Source organism: Cynocephalus volans, chromosome X, assembly GCF_027409185.1.
Source record: "Cynocephalus volans isolate mCynVol1 chromosome X, mCynVol1.pri, whole genome shotgun sequence".
In the NCBI taxonomy this organism is placed as follows: Eukaryota; Metazoa; Chordata; class Mammalia; order Dermoptera; family Cynocephalidae; genus Cynocephalus; species Cynocephalus volans.
The window spans coordinates 76,746,563-76,764,560 of NC_084478.1; the positions used below are offsets into that span (position 1 = coordinate 76,746,563).

General features: G+C 41.9%; 1 protein-coding gene across 2 annotated transcripts in view; it reads left to right on the top strand.

The window, feature by feature from the left end:
* The window catches only part of AR (androgen receptor), a 170,620-nt gene that overhangs the window by 143,446 nt on the left and 9,176 nt on the right, over positions 1-17,998 (top strand). The window contains exon 4 of one of the 2 annotated variants that reach the window (XM_063083972.1): positions 15,029-15,316. In XM_063083972.1, the coding sequence (XP_062940042.1) occupies positions 15,029-15,316 (288 nt within the window). Of the gene's footprint in view, positions 1-4,731; positions 4,758-15,028; positions 15,317-17,998 lie in introns of those variants that run through there. The other variant, XM_063083973.1, reaches the window with a different exon arrangement.

Genomic DNA, 17,998 nt, shown 5'->3' on the forward strand with positions numbered 1-17,998 from the left:
TAAACACTTATAAATATAACTTCTCAGATAAGGACCTTCCCTCCAGTGAATTAGCTCTGGCTTTTTCACAGTCCATAATTAGAATAAATGCACAGCCATCTCTCACTTTTCTCTGGATACACTTCCAGTTTCCAGAATGGAATGAGAAAGAAAGAATTGCCTTTCCTGCCATCTTCTCCCCTGAGTCTTCCCTCCTTCCCACGTTCCCTCTTATTCCTCCCCAAACATTATTTTTGTGTGTGTGTTTTGCAACTCTTGAGTTCTCAGCTTTAGTAAATGGCATTGGCCCCTGTTTACTCCACTCTATCCTGGACCATGGAAGGTTGTAGGTCTTTTAAGAATTTCAGGTAGCAGCCAAACCTCAGAAGAGGAGAAAGGACGTGGGGCCCCAGAGCATGTGAGAATCTGAGGTATACAACATTCCCTTCATATGTTACTTTAGTATATTTGAGGAGTCTCTTTCTTACTAGGAGATTTAACTCTGCATCTGAGAATCAAAACTTAACAGATCTTCAGGTTTTAACAGCCTCTATGATTCTCTAGATAGGAGGGTGACTAAGGGAACCCCTGGCCATGGTCTGATGTCACCATGGATGCTACAAACATCTTTTCAGTTTCCATTGTGGAAGACAGTCCTGATGCTAGCTGTCTCATCATTCTGCATTCTCAAAAGTAACTCAGCACTGCTACCCCTGGATCACATGTCCTAGATGCAAGAGAGTGATTCCCATGTTGAAATAATATTCATGGCATGGTTCTTCACAGTATTTATTCATCCACTTATCTATCCATCCATCCTTTCAGCCAGCCAAGAACTAGTGCTTTCATCTTTCCAGCCACTCACTTATCTATTTATCAATTTAGCAAATATTTATTGAATGCCAGACACTATGCTAGGTATTTTGGAGAAGGAGAATTGAATAAGGTATAGTCTCTCTCCTCAAAAAGTTGAACAAGAAGAGACAGACAGTAATAATGAATACACCTTAACCTTAAAGGATAAATAGGAGGTCACTAGAAAGAAGTTTAGTGAGATGGAAAGGAAAAGATATCCAAGGCAAAGGACACAGTTTGAATAAAGTCACAAAGACATGAACAAAATGCACTGAGTATTTGAGAAACAGCAAGTACTTTAATATGGCCAGAGCTGGAGAAATGGGGAAGGCAGGCCAAAACCACATTGAAAACAAACTTGGTCATCGTGCTAAGAAGTTTTGACTTTGGGCATTTGAAGATCTATGGCCATGGGACAGACACGATCACATATTTTATTTGCATGGGTTTTTTGTTTAAGAGAATTTGGTGGCAGCATGAATACTGTATTGGTGAGGGCTTAAATTTTAGAGAGGTAGACAGTAGGTCAGGTAGAGAAAAATTTCTAGCATCAAATTTTGCTAAACACCTAGGTTCCTAGGACTAGTTGCCTCCATTTGGGTTGATACCTGCAAGTACTGACCACATGCGTGAAGAAACACTGGCCTAGACTAAGGCAACTGGTTTGCATAAGGGGCCTAACCTTATACCAAAAGCCAGTTGCCTTGGTCTAGGCCCGAGTTTCCCTGTGTGGGTTTCTGAGAAAACTAACTCTGTGCCGGCTCCGTTAAAATAATTTTTGTGGTTAAATAAGTGAATGAAAACTGCATATTATGGTCCTGATCAGGAAGATTTACAATGCATATTAGCATATCACAGGTCCTGTCAAGTACTGCAATAAAGTAGCCTGAGGAGCTTTGTAACTCAGGATTCACAAACTTAATTCGACCACAGATCCCCTTTTTTCATCCTATAAGACCATTGTTCTCTGGAATACATTTTAGAAAACTTGTATATAGATAAACACTGTAGGTGGGCAATGCCCATAGCCCAGGTCATCTCTTTTGCAGATGTGTGTGTCACTGCTCACCAGGAGAATCAGTCAAGAATGCATTTATGATCAAGAGCAGAGCATTCTCACCACATCTTAAGTATATGTACTAGTGGCTTCTAAAGCCACTAAAGTAAACCACGTTGGGTCTGTAGCATTGTTGACATACACAAAGGACAGGATGCAAAAGCATCCTAGGCCAAAGCATGGTTATTTCCCAAGTCATATAATGGCTGTAGGTACATATTCCTGACCTAAGGAGTATGCTAGACAGGTTATTTCTGATAAATATGACTTCTAGCATCACATAGAGTGATAACTAAATACTTCTGATATTTAGGCATTCTACTCTATGGTTTAATAGTACTTTTGTACACTGTCTGACCAGCATTTTTAACATCTGCCCAGAACCTCATCATGGTACTACCAAATAACTTCATTGCTAAAGTAAGAGATCTAGAAATCACAGACTTGTAGAAACCACCCAATGACTGAATTCCCCCTACCTCCTGTTCAGCAGGCAGCAGACTGTCATAAAGAATTAACCATGCGGAACGCAGCTACTGGGATTTCCTCCCTTCTCATTTGACTCTCTAGACTAGAGCCCTAAAGGTCTTCAGGCTTTAGATGTAAGTGCAAGTCTCAGTTCTGAGAAGTGCTGCTTCTCACACACAATTCTCAGATACCTGAGTGCTCCAGCAAATCTGTATAACTGAGGCATGCATAGAGGAACAGAATTACCCTATAAATTTTGGCATCAGCATGCACAACATGTGACTCAGCACTGAGAACCTCTGGGTTTTTCGTTTTTTGTTTTAAGAGGACCTGTGATATACTAGAAATAGCACGGTGGACTCAGATACAGACAGGCCTTGTTACTAGTACTGGCTCTGCCACTTACTGTCTCAATGACCTTGGGCAAATCGTTGAATCTCTCTGAGCCTCGGTTTCCCCAACTAACAGAATTGTTGTGAATATGTAAAGAAACTGGTACATAGTAGGTACACAATAAGTATCTCTGTACCCTCCACCCTTTCTTTTTTGGGTGAGAATTGGTCTTTGTGTTGCCAGATACCACTGGGGCTTGTTCTCTCTCTGCTGTTCTTGTTCCCTTGGTTCTCTGGTCTCTGAATCACCCTTGAATCAGTCCTTGAAATCCCAGTTGATTACATACCTATTTGATGACACTTTGGAGGAAAAAAGGTATACTTCTTTCTAAGTGTGGTTCTCAAAGGAACTTGTATATGAAGAGACCAGAGACTCTAGCTCTTAATTCCCCCAAACCAAATTATCTGGGACAGCACATACATGCTGTACTCTGTCTCTGAGTGTTTGCTTTTAGAGAACTATGGTTAGAGGTAATTTTTTTCTAATCATCAAAATTGATAACATTCCATATCTGACACTTGAAAGTATCTCAGTTGTAAAATTTCTACTTAAAATCCTTGATTTTTTAAAGGGTAATAGCAGTAGAAACATTTTATTGTTGTTTACTTTTGCTGTGAGTGTTCCAAAATCCTTCAGTTCCTCTTGAGAAAGTAAAATGATGTCATGGGCAGTATTTTTCGAAGGTAGTAGGCAGAAAGCTAAGGGTACACAGAACACAGTAATCCACATATACAAAGGTAAGCATTTTCCAAATATAACAATTCATTTTTGCAGATAACATAACTGCTTGTTTGAAAACGTTTTACTTTTGATTTAAGAGTGCCACCTGTTACAAATTGTAGAATGTATTCCTTCAGATCTCAAAAGTGTAAAATATTTTCTTATTGCACTGAATTCATACATAGACAATTTACCTGAGCAAGATGCTTTCATAGAGACTTCTGCACATCTTCTGGGATCATGTTGTTAAGCAGAACTAAGGGGAAAAAGTACACGGCCACCCAGAAACCAGTAGAGCCTTCAGACTGTCTGTTATTCATAATGTTTACATGACAACAAATATCTAGGAAGTAAAATGGAAATGGCATCACTACCCTGGGTCACCACTTTGGCAATCAGGTTCCATTATCCTCAGTCCAGTTAATTCTTGCTACACTTTTTAGATTTCTTAATGCAAGCACGCAAACCTCTTCTTTTTCCCCTGCTTAGTACCCCATCAGACCAATGTTTCTGTGGCTAAAGAGAAAACTGATTGTTGAGGGACATTTCAACCTTCTAGTAGTCAGCAATTAAGAACATATAAGCCCTGAGCATGTGCAGAAAAATTGGGCTGGCATTTGGAAGTAAGAAGAAACTCTGGATTTTGACCAAGAGGAAAGGTCACCAGCCCATGCCTGAGCAGTGAGGTGTCATGCTGGCCACAATGAAACCGAAAGAGACGAGGACTCTCTCCAGGGTGGAAAATGAGGCATGGCAGCTTTGATTAGTGGGCTGTTAGGCACACAGACAATTTCAAAGTATTCCCATCTCCAGGCTGAGTAATAATGCTTGTATTATTATGGGATTGTTTGGCTGCCGCAAGAAATTCAGAAGACCCCAATACAGAGTCTTTGTTGGTCTGAGCGGCTATAATGAAACTGTTAAATTCTACCTTCCTTCTCTTCTGCCACATCCTATCCTCCCAAACCCCGGTTCTTGCCCATTGTGTGCAGAGAGGTTCCTATAGGTTCCTTAGCATAAAAGAAGAAAAAAACTCCAAGGGAACAATTTTCCATTTCCCCATCTCACCTCTGTCTTACAAGTACATAGGAAAAGTAAAATGGAAACCCCCAATCCAAAATGACAACCACCCCTCTCCCCAACTTTGCATGCTGCCTCCTATGTCAGAGGACCTGACTCAGGCATCTGATTATGGAGTTTGCTAGTTGCAAACCCATTTCTAAGCCACTGTACTCAACAGTGTCTCTCTTTCATATTAGAAAAATTCTGGGTTGGCGATTGGTAGCATCTCAAAATAACCAGACACTGAAGAAAATCTCACTTGCCTCATTTGAAATGAGGGCTCTAGAGAAATCTAGTGGATAGCCTGAAAAACCTGGACTCTGAAGCTTATTAAGAGCTTAAGCTTTTTTGCTCCTCAACACAGACTCTGACGTTGGGTTTGGGGACTACTCTCTTGGTTGATGACTCCCCCCAGTGGGACCGATAGTGTTTCCCTACCTCACAGGAATGTTGTGAGGACTAACTCTAGAAGTAGTAGAAGTTATCATTCATGTAGTTACGAGTATCATGACTGTTGTTTCTTGTAATGTGGCTTGGTATTGGCAGAGTGCTTTTTAATTGTTCTTGATGATACGTGATGGCAGCCAGGCATTGACTCAAGCTGATGCAGTCAAGCTCTTGCTCAGTCACATACTTTTCACAGTGTGCTGCTGGGAAGAAACTTTGCTTGATGGAATTCAAGGTGCGACCTTGGACAAGAAGACTTTGTGCCTGTCTGAGACTCCTGTGGCCATCTTTACTTGTTTATTAGGCAATTCGTAGTTTCCCCTTAAATTCCATTCTTCCAGACCCCTGCCAAGGACCTAGATCCTAGCCTCAGGCCCCATCACTGAGCTGAAGGGAGTAGCTGATCCACAAAAATTCAGTAAACAAGAACCAAATCTGTGCTTCTCCTGAAGGAGAAACCAGCCAGCTCCTCTCCTCATATACACGAGGAGATGACAGTCAGACAAGACAGTTCTCCTTTCCCTATTCCCAAAGTCAAGGTGATTCTGTTTTTAGGAGCTCACACACACTTGCGTCTTTCATAAGGAGGAAGAAGACAAAATCTGAGAATGAGTGCCTACTCCTCTTGTTTCCTACTGAAGTTAGGATGATGGAGGAAAGTGGATCAGACTTTACCTCGTATTTCCAGCCTTAGTGCTCCCAACACTCCCTGACTGTTCTCTCACATCACATGCTTGCCTGTATGTCAGGTGTGAGGCCTCTTTCTTCTCCCAAACCAGCCTCAAACTTCACAATGATATAAAAGAAGTACTTAGAGTTTGTAATAACTTGCTCTGTCTCTGTCTCAGAATCTCCATACTGAAACCAGTTCCTTTCTGCTGGAAGTGGAGTCTGTGAGGCCAGGGGCAGACAAATATGAGAGTCAGAAGCACCCTCCTTGTTTTGCCTGGGGCCTGCCCTTCCTACCCTCTTTCTTCTTCAGTCTCCACCCACCCCCCCCCACAGACACGCGTGCACACACACGCACATGCACATGCACATGCACATACTTCTTTCTCTTTCCCCTGCCTCAGCAATGTTCTGGAGAAAAAACAAGGAAGGACTTCAACAGGGGCATTTTCCCCTCCTCGGGGCAGAATTTTTATCTCCAGACCAACAAGAGTTTCCCTAATGTAGATTGAAGAGCTAATGTGGTTTATTTTTTGATTGCTTTCTATTTGTTTAAATGTTGCATATTTGTGCTAGTGAAATTTTCTTTTAATAATGCCATTAATACACCAATAGTATTTTCTTATTTACAACAGACTGACGGAATTATTGCTGTTAACATTGAGCCTTTTTTTCTTTCTCTCTCTCTCTCTCTCTTTTTTTTTTTTTTTTTTTCCTCTCTTTTGCTTTCCAGGTCATGCTGACCTGTTCAGCTTGGACTGTTTCGCATTTGTTTTTAATGTCAGTTTAAATGTAATTGTAAAAGTATGTGTGCTCTAAATTTATGTACTTACTTTTTCCAGTGAAAAAGCCTGGTATGCAAAAGCATTTCCAAGCTTGGCAATTTCACATGAGCAGGTTTTTGTAATGACCTTGTGCCCCACACTCAGGATGGCATCTGGACAGTGAGCCCCTTTCTTCTGGCTCAAGTAGTCAGAGAGAGGAGATTTGGAAACAATGTCTGCCAGATCCTGTGCTTTGGCAAGGATTTGCAGCATTTCATATCATTCTATTATTAATTACATTTACTCCTCCATGAACTAAAAACCATTAGATGAAATAGTCCAACATAAACCTTGAAAGATAAAATTTGGTATTCTTTTCCCTGGCTATTCCTCTGACCCAGAATTGGGACTGGGAAGAAAATGGTGGTGTTGGGAGGGAAGAACCAAGGAGCCTTCTTGCCTGACCCGATTTGGCGTACACTTCTTAATCCCACTTAGTTGCACTCCCCACTAATGTCTCATTCCATGCCTGCCAAGGACTGGCACTCCTCCCTGCCTCTTGTCCCTGTCCTAGTTCTTCCCCATCCATCTCCAACTCCCATCACTGACCCTTCTCTCCAGTAACATGCTTCTCAACCTGATGAAATACAAAGAGTACCACTCTAAAAGTCAGGATATCTGGCTCCAGCTCCTGCTTTGCCACTATCTAGTTGTGTGACCTTGGGCAAGACTTATATTTGGCCTTCAGTCTCCTCATCTTTAAATTAGGGATTAGTTTGGAGAGGAGAGGAAAGGATAGGCAAGATTCAGGGCCTTCAAACACTTCTTTGGAAATGGGACTTTTTCTTCAAACAAAATCTGACAAATGTAGGTACAGAATAAAGCACTGCTACTCTGGTTTGAAGAGATGGGGTCCCTGGAACCAAATGCTCAGGCCCACTTTGCCTCCTCTCAGGTGCCCTTGAAGAACCCGTAGGACTCTTGGGGCTCCACTACTGTACTATATTGATGTCTAGGCATCCTTCTAACTCTGATTTTCCCTCCTATCAGATTTAAGTCCTTGTGAAAACTATGTCTCGTCAGTTAGGTTTTTCAAAAAGTTTACCTGCTTGGGATAAAGGACATGAAGTGGAGCAATGTGGGGCTCAGTAACTTGCAATATAAGAGCCATCATTGATTGGCCAACAGAATTTAGACTGTGCTAAGCACTTTACATGCATCCCATTTGGAAAATCACAACAACCCTGCGAGATAGATCCTGTTGTCTTAGGATTTTGAAACCTATCTGTTTGGCCCAACCTTTGGCTTGAAACCAGTTGCCTATGATTGAAAGCTATACTTCTCATAGTTTGCCACTGTAGGCAGATTTTTAGTTTTATACCTAAAGATCCACCCTTGAAAAAATTCATAGCCTGCTTATTGGCATACACTTTCATAGGATTCAGTGCACTTTCACTGGGCTTACCTCCTTTCCTCCTAAAAATAGTCTTATACAGTAGTCAGGGCATATCATCACCATTGTATAGATGAGAAAACTGAGGTTTTGGAAAAATCAAGGGATTTATTTAAGTTTACACAACCCATAAGACTCTGAATACCATCACTAATAATAATAAGCCCTTTATTGTGAATAGCATTTAAGAACTTCAGTGTCATTATTGCATTCTGCCTCCTGGAGTTCAGTGCATTTTCCTCCATGCTTTAGTCTTGGAAAGTCCTTCTGGTGGTAGAGAATCTACCTTCTACTCTCAAACACCATCAGGGTGACTATATTCCTCGTAACTTTATGAATCAGGTACTGATATTACCCCTGTTTTACAAATGAGTTAACTAGGTACAGAGAGGCTCAGTCTTGCCCGAAGTCACACAGCTAGTCTGAGATAGAGCCAGGGTTACAAAGAAACTAGACTGACTCTAGAACCTTTGCTCTTAATTATTACCCTTTATACATGTATGTGGAAACTAAGAGCCAGAGAGTGAAAGAGATGTTCCTGAGATCCCCACAGTGAGTTTTCCTGGCTCCTAATTCAGTATTGCTCTGACCTTCCAATCCTAAAGTCATATAGTGAGACCTCCTGACTCTAATCCCAGTAGATGGAAAAATGGTTGGGTCGATATAAGCCAAAGCCACAAACTGGCTTTCCCCAGGCCAAAATTGACCTACAGAATTCTGTTTGTCCAGCACAGTGTTTGTTTAGAAAATTGATATAGACTGCCCTTAGGCAGGGCATCAATCACTGTCACTGTTCCCAGTCCTCCGTATTTATGTTCATCAGGCTTTTTTTACTCATTTATATATCTGCCTGACTTGTGAAGGTATTTGAGTTCATGACTCTTAAATTTAAGCATTATAATATATAAGCACTGCACACACATACTCACATGCATTCACATAAGTACAGTCTAGTCTGGTTTCACAAAGAATTTGCAGCCCTGTACCAAACATACCTTTATGTTTACTTAGCATTTAGAATTATATTTAAGATCTGAATTTGGTTTTACAGGCAGTCATATGCTGAAGAAACTCGGTTATTGTTTTTCATTCCATAATGTGTTACCCTTCCCTTCCCTGCTATATCTGGTCCCTTGTCAACCCTGCTTTCCACTCTTGCCCAAGCCTGAGTTAGGTCACCTGTAAGCCATTCACTCCTTATTCTTTAACAATGGATAGAGAGTGAAGAAGCCATTTTGGAAGGCTCACTATCTGCTGGGCACTCTCTCATTTAGTTCTCATAAGTGTCCTAAGAGATAGGTGGCAGCACCCCCACTTTATATGTGGGGAAACTGAATCTCAGAGAAGCTAAACAAAGGGCTCAAAGTTTTTAAGCTAGTAATTGACAGCTGAGATTTGAACCCAAGATTGTCTGACTCCAAAGCATGTCCTTTTGCCCTACACTGCACTTCTGTAAGGTAAGTATATTAGTTTTGTATTGCTACATAACACATTTCCACAAATTTAGCAGCTTCCAACAACACCCATTTATCAGCTCACAGTACTGTAAGTTATAAGTCCAACATAGCATGGCTGGATTTTCAGTTTAGGGCCTCACAAGGATGAAATCAAGTGTTGGCCAGGCTGCATTCTAATCTGGAGCTCAGGTTCCTCTTCCAGGCTCACGTGATTATGGCAGGACTCAGTTCTTTGAGGTTGTGAGACTAAGGGTCTTCTTTCCTTTCTGGATATCAGCCAAGGGCCACTCTCAGCTCCTAGAGGCTGCTCTCTTTCTTTGTCATGTGGACCCCAGCACCTTCAAAGCCAGCAACAGAGAATCTTTCTTACATTGAATCTCTCTCATTTCATGAATGAATTTCCAGGAAGAGCCCAGTCCTTTTTAAGGGCTCACCAGAGTTAGGTCAGGCCCATTAAGGATAACCACCCTTAAAATTCAACTAAATTGGGACTTTGATTACATGTGCTCAATCTTTTCACACCACACTTTGGTTAGTGCTTGACTGAATAACTAGAAGGAAGTATGTGTTCTCCAGGGCCTCAGAATTTTGGGGGCCATCTTAGAAGTCAGCCTACCACAGAAGGTGATTCTTTTATCATCCCAATTCTGTGGAGAGATATGGGAAAGAGAAATATCCATGACCTTAGGCAGAGGCATTCAAACTTTCTAAGACTTTGAAAACTTCACCTCACTTTCACTTCTCCCTTACCCATGGGTGAGCAGGCCTGTATATTGGGGTGGCAAAGAATGAGGCTAGAAAAGTACCTAAAGGTCACATCTGCTCCTCCTTAGGAATGCACCATGGAACCTGATTTGAAAAAATCTTTCTCTGGTGCTGTGGAGGCAGACCCCATAGGAGTCTAATGTCCCGGGACTGAAAAGTGAGTTCTCCATAGGATTTAGACACCTTATCAGGCCAGGTGCTCCAATCCCCTAAAGATCAGGTGGGGACGGGGAAGCACCTTGCCAGTGGCCCTTTCTTAACACTGCTCTGACCCAAGACTAAAAGAGAAGAGATGCAGAGCAACTCACATACTATTAGAGCTATTCACCTTTACTGCACCCTTTCTCCTTGCTTCACCACTCAACTTAAGTAAACCAATGAGTCTCTGCCTTGACACAGTGGCTGGCCGGCCTGTACCTCACATGGAAGAGTTAGATTTGACTCTGGGGCTCAGGTGCAAGGGGCAGGAGGGGCATGGAGGCGGCCTTCATGGAAGAAAACAAGGCCTTGGATATTGAGTAACAGCTGAGACTAGCAAGCCTTATTGTCCAGCATTCCAAGTTGTCTAGCAACATGCTGGCCTCTCCTGTGGAGAGAGAACAGAGGATCCTCTGGCAGAATGAATGGAATCTGATTTCAATTACGTTCAGTACAGTCACCCTCTTCAGGCAGAGAGGCCAGAACACCTGGTGCAGCTTGGTCCACTGTGGCCACAGGGACAGCACATTATCAGGGTCCTGGAGGCAAGTGGGAATGTGGCTTTTCTTTCTCAAGCAGATGCCATATAAGTCTAGGGGAGGAGGATGCGAAAATACCAGCCAAGTTCTCTTTGGCACTACACAGAGAAAAGGGAATAATTTCATCTTTATGGATTCTCCCCACAGTCTCTGCACATATTGATCTTGCTTGTAATGAGTTTGCTTAGGTCCACGAGTCATCACCCCACTGAGATCTGAGTCATTAGTGGGATAGTCGAGGTGACAGATCATATCTCACTCATCACACCAGCACCAGTTGCTCTGTGTGTCCCTATACCTTTGAAAAAATCCCATGGATTTATCTGTATATAATTTATTTGGATTCTTTTCTTCTTTATCAATAGCTTTAGTAGAGTATGGCAAATGGGACAGCTGCCCCAGAAAACAGTCTATACGAGGGTACTTCAAAAACTTCATGGAAAGATTCATATTATCTTTTAATTCTATTTTTCCACAAATTTTCTGAAGTACCCTCATACTCACAGCACTATTCAATAGAACTTTTGGGCCGACCCTGTGGCGCACTTGGGAGAGTGCAGCGCTGGGAGCGCAGCAGTGCTCCCGCCGCGGGTTCGGATCCTACATAGGGATGGCCGGTGCGCTCACTGGCTGAGCACGGTGCGGACGACACCACACCAAGGGTTGCGATCCCCTTACCGGTCACAAAAAAATTTTTTTAAAAAATAGAACTTTCTGAGATGATGGAAATATTCTATATCTGTTTTGTCCAATAGAGCAGCCACTAGCTACATGTGGCTCTTGAATATTGGAAATGTGGCTAGTGAGACTGAGAGATTATATTTTTAATGTTCTTTAATTTTAATTAGTTTAAATTTAAATAGCCACATGTGGCTAGTGGCTACTGTATTGGACAGTGCAAATCTAGAAGGAGCTCAAAGAGGCACATACTGAGATAGAGGAGGAATGAATTAGTTAAAAAGAGAGCCAATGTGGCAGAGAGATCTGGATTAGGAATGAAAGCCCTGGTTTTAATCCCAGCTCTGCCACTGGGTGACCTAACTCTCTCTGGCTTCAGCCTTCTGGAACATCTTTGATTTGAAAAGTTAGACTAGTGTCAGAAGTCTCAAAATGGTGGCTAAGGACTGAATTCAACTTTGGAATATGCGAGTTTCAGGAAAATTTTTAAATGTTATAAGAATGACTTCTAGGTGTGTGTGTGTGTGTTCGCCAGAGTGTCAACCATTCTCCTACACACACATGCACACACACACACACCCCACTATATTACTTGTGTAGACTTTGAAGGTATCTGAATCTGTGACCCCTGGATAAGATGATCTCTAAGGACCCTTCCTGTTTTGTCATCTTGTGAATCTTTAAGCCACTATAACTCCCTAAATCTGTTTCAGTTTGGGCAAATGACTAGAAAAATCTCATAGCTTCCTATATCTTCCCTTCTGAATTTGATGGTAGTTACTGAAGTTTGGAGGCAAGGGTGATGAAGGGAGACAAAAAGGATATAACCCTAGCCCCACTTCTCAATTCTGCTTTTAGGCTAGAAGTAGGGTTCAGGGCTTCAGATTCCTTGGGGAGGCAACATGATATAGTAGAGAGAAAATGGCCTTTGTAGTCAGCAGAGCAGGTTCAGATTATTGGGTTCTCTTTCCTGGTAGCTGCATTACCTCAGTTTGCTCATTTGCCAAACAGGGATAAGAAATATCTCTAACCTCTTAAGATCACTGTGTAATTAAATGATATAATGTGTTCACAACACGAGGCATGTGGAAGGCCCTGGAATAATAGTAGTTACCCTTATTTCTCTTAATTACCTCAGGCATAGGGCTAATGAGACCTCTGTCCTCTCCCAGGCTGGAAGGGGGACTATGTGGTCTGGCAACTCCTGAGCTCAAGGCTAGAAAGTATCAGTGATGGGGAAGGTAGGTCTGCCTGTAGAAACGGTGGCAGGGGAGCAGATCCTGCAGGCATCACCAGTCTATGGAGCTGTGTACAAGAACCCATGTTAGCAAAGTGTTTCCCACATGACAAGATATTGTGGGGGCTAAGCCTCTAGCTCTAGGAGAAGATGGGCTTGGCCCAGACCATACCTTCCAACCTGTGCCCTTGGTGGGAGGTGGGAGTTGGCAGTGGATGTGCATATCTCCTCATTACTGGCTGTGCCCAGGCCCTGCAGAAATCATTGTTGGACAAGGTCATCGTGCACGCACGGTTGGTATTCCAGGCTTCCTCGTTATTTTCCCCGAACTTCTTCTGTGTGCTTCTCTTGCACCACGAACCCCACCATTTTCCTCTTCCCTACTCTAGTTGCTCATCCAAACACATGATCCATTCTTGCACTAATTTACTGAGTGACACTATGATTGGACTTTTCACTGAAGGACTTATTTTTCTAATTAGAGCTGAAAATCAGTTCCAGATACATCTTTTTCTGCACGAGCCAGAAACAAATGAGCTGTAGGTTTTGTTGTATTTATCAATTTAAATTGAGGAATCAACTTCTGTCTTTGTTTTATACCTTTTTATTTATTATTATTATTTTAAAGGGATTAGAGATAAAGTGGTTTATGATCTGCCCTGGTGCAACTGCCTATGCTAGATTTCAGAGTTATGACCTTTTCAATTATTTATATTTCTGTCAATATAAATGCTAGGGAAAATAGCACAAAGTAAACGTCAGAATGCCCAAGGACATCTAAATTGTGTTTATGAGCATGTGGGGAGGATGGTTCTTAAGGTTTGAATTTTGAATTATTGTGGTTGTTCTAAATAATGTTATTTCTATCATCCTTTCTAATGGTTGCTTCCTATCCTAGCATAGTTCCCATTTTACAGACAGATGGTAGAGGCAGAGACATTCTGTCATTTCTTTGATACCACAGTACTGGGGATTTCAGCCCTTCACCTTTCCCTTCTACCCTTTGCTAAAGAAGAAAATCAATACGTGTATTACAGTGTATGTTCAACTATGGGTGTGATTCTGACAACATCTGAGGCTGTTTATAGTGTTCGGTGGGAAATGGAACACCAGAAAATTTCTGCTAATTGAGTGCAGAATGGGAAAGAATTTGGTAGTCGGAGGATGGAAGGGACCTTCAAGGCCATTTTTAAAAATGCGATTCCCGTCTGATGCTTGAATGCTTAACCTTTGTTCATGTAGTCTCTGATCATCTCCAGTGACATGAGTGCCTGGCAACCTTTCCATCTTCAGAGAACTTTAACTATCAAAATGTGTGTGTGTGTGTGTGTGTGTGTGTGTGTGTGTGTGTGTGTGTGTGTGGAGAGAGAGAGAGGCACACACATTCTTCAACAGTTCTGACTTTCTATTCTCTTTCCCTGGCAATATGTTAGACATGATAGACATAGACGTGTACACCATTCCCTTGTTTTAAGACATTCAGTATTTGGCTGTCACTTCTTAGATTAAGCCCAAACTTCTTAAAATGATATACATGCCCCTTTAAAATCAGGCCCTGTATTTGTTTTCAACCTCATAAGTAGCCACCCTCCCTACATATGCAGTATATACTCCAGCCACAGTGGTCTCTAGTTGTTCCCCAAAACACTCTTCAGTGCTTTCACGTATTCCCTTTTCACCCATCTGTGCCTGGTGAAATCCTCATCAGTCTTCAAGCTCTAGGTCTGACACCACTTTCTATGTAAAGCATTTCCTAACCCCACTTACGCATAGAAATTGTTGTTCTCCTCTTTTGTTGATACCTCTGTTGCAGCATTTACCAGTCTGACATTTTCTAGAATTGTTTGTGGGCATTTATTTCTCCTCTACCAGACTAGGGCAGGGCCTGTGTCCTTTCTGTAACCCAGAAGCATAGGTCTAAAAATGAATGCACATTGAATGAATGAATGAATGATGAATGGATTAGGAAATGAGTTCATTGAAGATCCCAAGTATGAGTACTGAAGGCTGCATTCAGGCAGAGCTGAATCCAAAGATATACTAGGTTGGTCTGGCCCGGGGATCAGGGAGAAAGCAAGATATGAAACTGGGTTTAGCAGGGATTTGGGATGATGAATCATTAATTCAACTAGTGTTGAGTGAGCACTTGTCCTTGAGGAGTTTAGAATCTGTGACCAGGGAGAATGAACATCTGTATTTTCTTAGCTCAGGCAGTTTTTCTAACATATAGCTATGCTATGTGTTTTTGACCATTGATGATAAATTCGTTTTTCTTTCTTCCCAACAGCCCGGAAGCTGAAGAAACTAGGTAATCTGAAAATACAGGAAGAAGGGGAGACCTCCAGTGCCACCAGCCCCACTGAGGAGCCAACCCAGAAGCTGACAGTGTCACACATTGAAGGCTATGAGTGTCAGCCCATCTTTCTGAATGTCCTGGAAGCCATTGAACCAGGCATAGTGTGTGCTGGACATGACAACAACCAGCCTGACTCCTTTGCTGCCTTGCTGTCTAGCCTCAATGAACTGGGTGAAAGACAGCTTGTACATGTGGTCAAGTGGGCCAAAGCCTTGCCTGGTAAGGAAAAGTGGAAACGTGAAATAAGGGAGATAATATTTAGTGAATGCTCCTATGAATCCTTTACTGCCCATTAACTCATGCAATCCTCATCATAACCCTATGGGGAAGGGGTTGGTATAATCCTCATTTTAAACATAAGGGAATTGGGACTCAGAAAGCAAGAAAAAGGGCAGCATTATAGACTGTCACATATGACTCACATTGATGCATAGCAGTCATGTTTTCATGTTCAACCCACAGACATGGTCAGCAAAGCTTCCTACAATCACGAATAACATAGACATACCCACATATGCCTTAGGATGCTCATCTATGTGTGCACACACAAGCTCATCCCAAAGATAATCTCTAGCCTGACTGTCATTATGTCTTCAATGTCACTCTCAGGAGCCATACCACGGGAGCTCTTATAATATGGTATGGTAGAAAGAACATGGAGTTGGGAGTCAGAATACTTGGGTTCTAGTCTTTGCTCTGCTAGTAACCTCATTCTGTGATCCCTTCACCTTCTGGGTCTCAGTTTCTCCATCTGTATAATGTGTAAAGGGTGGTTTGGACTAAATTGGTTTTCAAATTTTGCTTCAAGGAACTCTTTAGTGCTCTTTAAATGACCTTAGGACTCATAGTGGGAAGGAAGGATAAGTGAAGGTAAAAGAATTACCAAGTGTTTTCCTAACTGCACCTTGGATACCTCCAGTGATGGAGAACTCACTTCCTTTGTAGGTCATCTGTTGTTTAAACAAGTCTGATTATTAAAATATTGCAACTTAAGGAAGCTTTAGAGATCCTCTATCCAATGATGCGTGATTTCCTTTAGCAGCCAAACACTTCATTTCTCAAAAGCATTGCACACAGATACAAGTGGAGCCAGTTGATTTAAAGCCATAATCCGTGGCCTGAGCCTCACCAGCCCAGCCTCCCCCATGCCAACCCAAGGAAACCCAGGTCACTTTTCTAGAATCTTAGGGCTCCAGGGAACACAGTTTGAAAACCAGGGAAGTATATGCTCTTTGAAGGTTTTCCTAGTTTTGAGATTATATGATTCAAAGATTCTTTTGAAATATCAACAACTAAACCCCCTCTTGTGGAGCCAAAGATTAACCTGCCTTCCAATAAAAATTCAGATAGAAATTTGTAGTGAACCAAGCAGTTTCATATGCATTACCTGATTTGATTCTTACAAGAATCCCTTTACATAGGGGTTCTTTCCCCTGTTTTATAGACAAAGACACTAAAGCTCTTAGAAATGATGTGATTGGCCTACAGTTACACAGCCAGAAAGTAGCAGGGCCAGAATTTGAACCCAGATCACCTTTCTGATTCCAAATCCCCTCATAATTTCAGTCCACCCGTAGTCTATAGTGCCCCTTCAGCTCTGTAGCCCTGGGCTTTACAGTTGGGAGCCAAGACCTCCCTGAAGGCCATTTGGGTCATATGGTGGGCTTACTGCTTTTGAAGTGATTTCATGTTGGCCATCAAGCCCCTATTTTGTGTTTCCAATTCACAAGGCCCAGTCGTAGCCACTAGACCCTCCCTACCACCTTCCCAACTTAGGAAGCTGAGGTTGACTAGCCAATAAGTTCACTGGGAAGGAAGCCCAAGGACTCTGGCTGGATGTGCACTGTGCCAAAACAAAGGGTTCACACAGGGAGGGGAAAAAATACAAAAAAGAAAAAAAGAAAGTTGTTTAGTTCTTGATGTCTTGATGTCATGTGCTTGACTAAGATTCAAAGTTTGATCTTCCCAAGCAGTTTCCAAACATTTAACTTGTCTCATTTTATGGGATAAAGAACCTTTTCATGTATATGATCCAACTTAATCCTCACAACAGTCCTGTAAATCATAGGGACTATTATCTCCATTTTACATGCCAAGGTTCAAAGAGATGTAACTAACTTGCTCTATTTGGCCACTTAACAAATGGTGCCAGAACTTGAGCTCAGACCCTCTGATTTCTAATATGGTGGTCTTGACAATAACCTAGTGCAAATCCCTACAGCAGAATTTGTATGACGGGATCACTTGCTTTCCTTGGCTCAACCCCTGGATGGGGAAGCCCTCTCCTTACTTTGAGAAGTCTGCAAGCCAATATCAATTCACTATCTAGCTTGCCAGAGTAAATGATCTCCAACCAGGAGTCATTTAAAAGAATAGCTTCAAAAGAAAGCTGATTACCACATTCATAAGAACTGTTATTCATGTCATCAATAATCACCTACTAGTTCAAATAATTTGCTCACTGAACAGATTGAGTTCCTATCCTGTACGAAGCACTGTACTAGGCACCCATTCAGATGAAAGAATCTCATTTGGAATCCTAGCTATGCATTAGTTGTGTTACCTTGAGCAAAACATGTGCCTTCTTTGTGCTTCTCTTTCCTTATTTGTAGAGATGGTAGAACAATCACTACTTTGCAAATTGTTATCAATGTAGAGTTTATGTATAAAGAGCACATAATATGGTAACTGAAACATAGCTGATGCTCTATAAATGGTGGCTCATTATTATAAGGCTTGAGTGTTTTAAGCCACTGCTTTAACTAAGCTTAATTTAAACTAGCAAGAGCCTTGCTTCTAAGCTCATGCTTGGACCCCAAGGTTGAATTTTCTTCTTTGATGACTTTGGCTCACAGGTACACTAAAGCAGCAAAGATTTCCAAACCGGCCTTACTTTGAGCC